Here is a 4,922-nt window from a genome sequence, read left to right as displayed (position 1 = left end):
TCTGATTATATTGTATTGTGTACACTTCTGCTTTGGCAATGTAAACGTATGTTTTCTCATGCCAATAAAGCTTATTGAATTGAATTGTGTGTGTGTGTGTGTGTGTGTGTGTGTGTGTGTGTGTGTGTGTGTGTGTGTGTGTGTGTGTGTGTGTGTGTGTGTGTGTGTGTGTGTGTGTGTGTGTGTGAGAGACCAATGATGGAAAAACTCCCAAGCCTGCTGCTGGGTTAATTAAAACAATGTGCAAACACAGCATCAAGATTCGTGAGCTGCTGTGATAGGAGAAGAATGTAAAATGGAACCCAACCACCTTAAAAACCATTGTGTAGCCTATATATATCCCTGCTCTGCCTGCATGTAACCTTGATGCATGAAAACTGTTACACTCTTTTCACTTGTACATATTTTGTTCTGCTTTGGCAATGCAACCATAAAGCCCTTTGAATTGGTGTGTGTGTGTGTGTGTGTGTGTGTGTGTGTGTGTGTGTGTGTGTGTGTGTGTGTGTGTGTGTGTGTGTGTGTGTGTGTGTGTGTGTGTGTGTGTGTGTGTGTACACAAACAGAGCGTCCAAAGGTAAGGCCTTTATTTTAAGCCCAATATTTCCATTCATTATGACTGTGTAGTGTGTGTGTGTGTGTGTGTGTCTGTCTGCATTGTCTGCGTGCGCTGTGTGCTGTGTGTGTGTGTGTGTGTGTGTGTGTGTGTGTGTGTGTGTGTGTGTGTGTGTGTGTGTGTGTGTGTGTGTGTGTGTGTGTGTGTGTGTGTGTGAGATGCATGAATGCTGTATTCACCTGTACATATTTTGTTCTGATTATATTGTATTGTGTACACTTCTGCTTTGGCAATGTAAACGTATGTTTTCTCATGCCAATAAAGCTTATTGAATTGAATTGTGTGTGTGTGTGTGTGTGTGTGTGTGTGTGTGTGTGTGTGTGTGTGTGTGTGGAATTGAATTGAATTGTGTGTGTGTGTGTGTGTGTGTGTGTGTGTGTGTGTGTGTGTGTGTGTGTGTGTGTGTGTGTGTGTGTGTGTGTGTGTGTGTGTGTGTGTGTGTGTGAGAGACCAATGATGGAAAAACTCCCAAGCCTGCTGCTGGGTTAATTAAAACAATGTGCAAACACAGCATCAAGATTCGTGAGCTGCTGTGATAGGAGAAGAATGTAAAATGGAACCCAACCACCTTAAAAACCATTGTGTAGCCTATATATATCCCTGCTCTGCCTGCATGTAACCTTGATGCCTGAAAACTGTTACACTCTTTTCACTTGTACATATTTTGTTCTGCTTTGGCAATGCAACCATAAAGCCCTTTGAATTTGTGTGTGTGTGTGTGTGTGTGTGTGTGTGTGTGTGTGTGTGTGTGTGTGTGTGTGTGTGTGTGTGTGTGTGTGTGTGTGTGTGTGTGTGTGTGTGTGTGTGTGTGTGTGTGTGTGTGCGCGCGCGCGCTTGCGTAGCAGATGTCCACCAACAGTGATGGCTGTGTGTCCAGTCGCAGCATGTCCCCTCAGTGCCACATGCATTCCTCCCTGAGCTCTGCTGCCCCCTGGAGGACTGATGGCTGCATGGCTCCCATCTTCACCCTGGAGGACAAGAGCACTGAGACTGAGGCAGGCTGTGAGTGACCACACCACGCTAGAGCCCTGCACGGGCCTAAAATGTGGGCCCGGCCCTGGCCCGTGGACTTCAGTCCAGGCCCGGCCCGTGGCCCGTTTGGTGCCGCTATTTAAAGCCCGAGCCCGGCCCGAAGCCCGTAGCCTTATTATTAATTAATTATTTGTGTGCGTGGCTTTCACTGCTGTGCGCTGCAGCTGCACTCTCAAGGGGAGTCCATACTGTCACAGACCACCGAAATTTGCGTCGGAAAGGTCCAGTTCAACTACAAAATGACATCTCTTGCAACTTCTGAAAAGGATTACTCATAATTTGAGTTCGGAAAGCTGCACGCACGTCAGAAAGTCGAAACTTTCCGACGAAAACTATGGTCGGAGAGGACGGAGACTGAGAGACGTATGTACAGCCCTCTATACTATAGCTGTGCTCGTCTTGCGCTCTGATTACAAGAAAGAAGTCAACACAACACAACAGCACAGCAAGTAATTACACACACATCACAACGCAAGAAATCTTCCTCCACCCACCGTTTGTTATGTTACTGTATATCTTCACAGCAATTAGATATTGATATTATTGTCGGCTTGCCGCCCGTGGTTTCAAACCATCTCGTAAAATACAGAGTATCGTCCAGTACTAAAGTGTAAAGACGCACGCACGCATCCCGTAACTGATACGGGACTCGGGAGGTCGGGGAATCATTACAGGGCGATTTATTTGAGAAATGACGGTGAAATGGGTGAAACTACAGTAGTGCTCCTAATGTTCTAGTCTCGGTGTGTATGTACACGCAGAGTAGACTTGTGTGAGAAGAAAAGCCGTCGCCCTCGGCTCGTTGCGGCTCTCCATTGGCTAATGTACTCATGTCACGACCAATCAGAGCCCTTGTTGCTATAGATACGGATAGAGCCCATAGCCTAGAAGGCTATTAGCCTAGAAGGCTATGGGAGGCAGGCAGGCAGCACTCACTCACACACACCACACTCCATTCTAAGCGCACACACAGAGACGTCATGTGTGAAATTCACAGCACGAAATGTTCTGAGCATGGTTCTGAGCCCGGGCCCGGCCCTAGGCCCGTTGGTGAGTTTCTAAACGAGCCCGAGCCCGGCCCGTTTTGGCGGGCCGGGCCGGGCCCTGGTCGGGTCCCGTCGGGCTTGCAGGGCTCTACACCACGCACACGCACACTTACACACATCTAGACATAGACAGTTGTAAATATTCACACATGCATTGTGTGTTGACTCTCTTTCCCACCGCAGATCTAAAAAACAATCATTAAATACTGATGATGACGTCCAGACAGTGGAATTTAATTTAGTGGCCAGGTTTCTCAATAGACTAGGTCAGGGGTTCACAAACCTTTTTAGGCAGTGACTTCTTGTGCATGTTTGAAATCATGTTGACCCCCGCCTACGCACCCATCGCTAAGCTTAGGTGTGCATAAGACTCTGTTGCCAGGCAGTGACCCCCAAAATGAACATATTTGATCTGGGGACCCCCACCCTGACAATCACTAGAAATTAGGTATTACATTTAATGTGACTTGGTTCCAGATAAATATTGTGAAAATAGATGATGTACATGCTCACAACGCCTCACTTTGCGAGGCGTTGAGAGCTATTTTCACAATGTTCGCCTCTTGCTTACTTAATACTTGACAGTTTGGCCAGTTTGGTATTAAAACAGTCTTTAAAGTCCTTAAATTGTCACTTTATAAAGGTGCAGATACTCTGTATACACGTATACAGTGTGTTGGTTCATTTACCATTGAGTGAGACAAAAAAAATAACATTAAGTTAATCATCTGAGGACCACACACAATAATTTGGGGACCCCACTTGGGGTCCCGACCCCAAGTTTGAGAACCACTGGACTAAGTATTAGTTAGAGGTAAAATGGATTAGATCCGTTACACAACACGTTTCATCCCTTTTTTTTATAAAGTGAGACTATATAATTGTGAATTTGTAAACAGACAATATAAAACATTACAAGACAAACCAATGTGTTAGGGGAATCAATCTGATCCAATCATAAAACACACAGTTACTCTCTACCTCCTCTCTTCTCCTAGGTCTCTCACTCCTTCCTGAGGAGGTTTCTCCTTACCAGCAAGAGAGGAGTCCCAGTCTGGTCCAGGTGAAACTGGAGCCTCTAGTACAGATTAAAGAGGAACAGCGGCAGAGTGTTCCCAGTCTGGTCCAGGTGAAACTAGAACCTCCACAGATTAAAGAGGAACAGCATGAGTTCCTTCATAGACCAGAGGAGGCTGCCGGGTCAACGTTGACCTTGCTAGCAGTGAAAAGGGAAGATGATGAAGACAGAGAGACAGAGCCTCTAGCCAGCACCTCAACTGAACGCACGAAAACACAAGCTGATGTAGGGGACTGCGGAGCATCACAACCAACTGGTGACCAGCTCCTCTCTTCACGCCGTTCTGAATCTGACGCTGAAGACAGTGATTTCTGGGAGGAGACCAGGGAGGACCAAGACCTGAAGTCATCAAAGCAAACTCCATCCAACAGGACTAACACAGGGAAGAAGAGCTGCCGTTGCACAGAGTGTGGCAGAGTGTTTAGTTACACCAGTCTTCTGAAACGACACATGAGGACGCATACAGGTCCTACAGGGGAAAAGCCCTTTAATTGTACAGTTTGCAGCAAAGGTTATGCTTCACTCCGTGTTTTGAACACACACATGAACTATCATGCAGGTGAATATACCTGTGCTGAATGTGGAAAGGTTTTTGTTCGAAAGTTTTTGTTCGAAAAACACGTAAGGAATCGATCATGTGAAAAAGTCTTCACTTGTGCCGAGTGTGGTAAATATTGTATTTCCATCACTCACCTGAAAGCACACACGGAGACTCATACAGTGTTGCTGGGCAATCCTACAAACTTACGTCCATTTGTATCCAATTGCCTGTTCAATGCCTGTGCTGTAGTGAGTAAAACCATGGATGCATTAAAATGATATGGTGTTGAATGAAACTGCAACTGGTTGGCAAAGGCATACATCCTCACTGCAGTACTTCTACTTTACTTTTCGTGTGTGTGTGTGTGTGTGTGTGTGTGTGTGTGTGCGTGTGTGTGTGTGTGTGTGTGTGTGTGTGTGTGTGGATTAATTAAATACAGAGGACTTAAAATGTAAATGTAAAAAATAATGTATAAGGTCTTATTTTGGGTGTTCCTTTTAGGCAGGGTGATTTAACTGTACTGTAACTGTAATACATTTCTATCGTATTGACTATACCTGTACTTATACTGTTCTCCATTTTTGTCTAAAGCCCCATTCTCCCTGGATTAACA

At 45.5% G+C, this 4,922-nt stretch overlaps 1 protein-coding gene across 1 annotated transcript; it reads left to right on the top strand.

The window, feature by feature from the left end:
* Positions 1–1,399: 1,399 nt before the first annotated feature.
* Positions 1,400–4,587, top strand: LOC308297828 (uncharacterized protein; the record flags this gene model as incomplete). The annotated part of the gene is made up of 2 exons (XM_080741395.1): positions 1,400–1,614; positions 3,689–4,587. Exons 1-2 carry the CDS (start codon positions 1,458–1,460, stop codon positions 4,585–4,587), a joined length of 1,056 nt encoding a protein of 351 aa, XP_080597521.1. The 5' UTR covers positions 1,400–1,457.
* Positions 4,588–4,922: the final 335 nt, after the last annotated feature.

The sequence above is a fragment of the Nannobrachium achirus genome (genome assembly GCF_963921795.1).
Source record: "Nannobrachium achirus genome assembly, chromosome: 14".
NCBI lineage: Eukaryota > Metazoa > Chordata > Actinopteri > Myctophiformes > Myctophidae > Nannobrachium > Nannobrachium achirus.
Note: the sequence above shows the minus strand (reverse complement) of the source record. Positions and strands in the feature narration are given on the sequence as shown.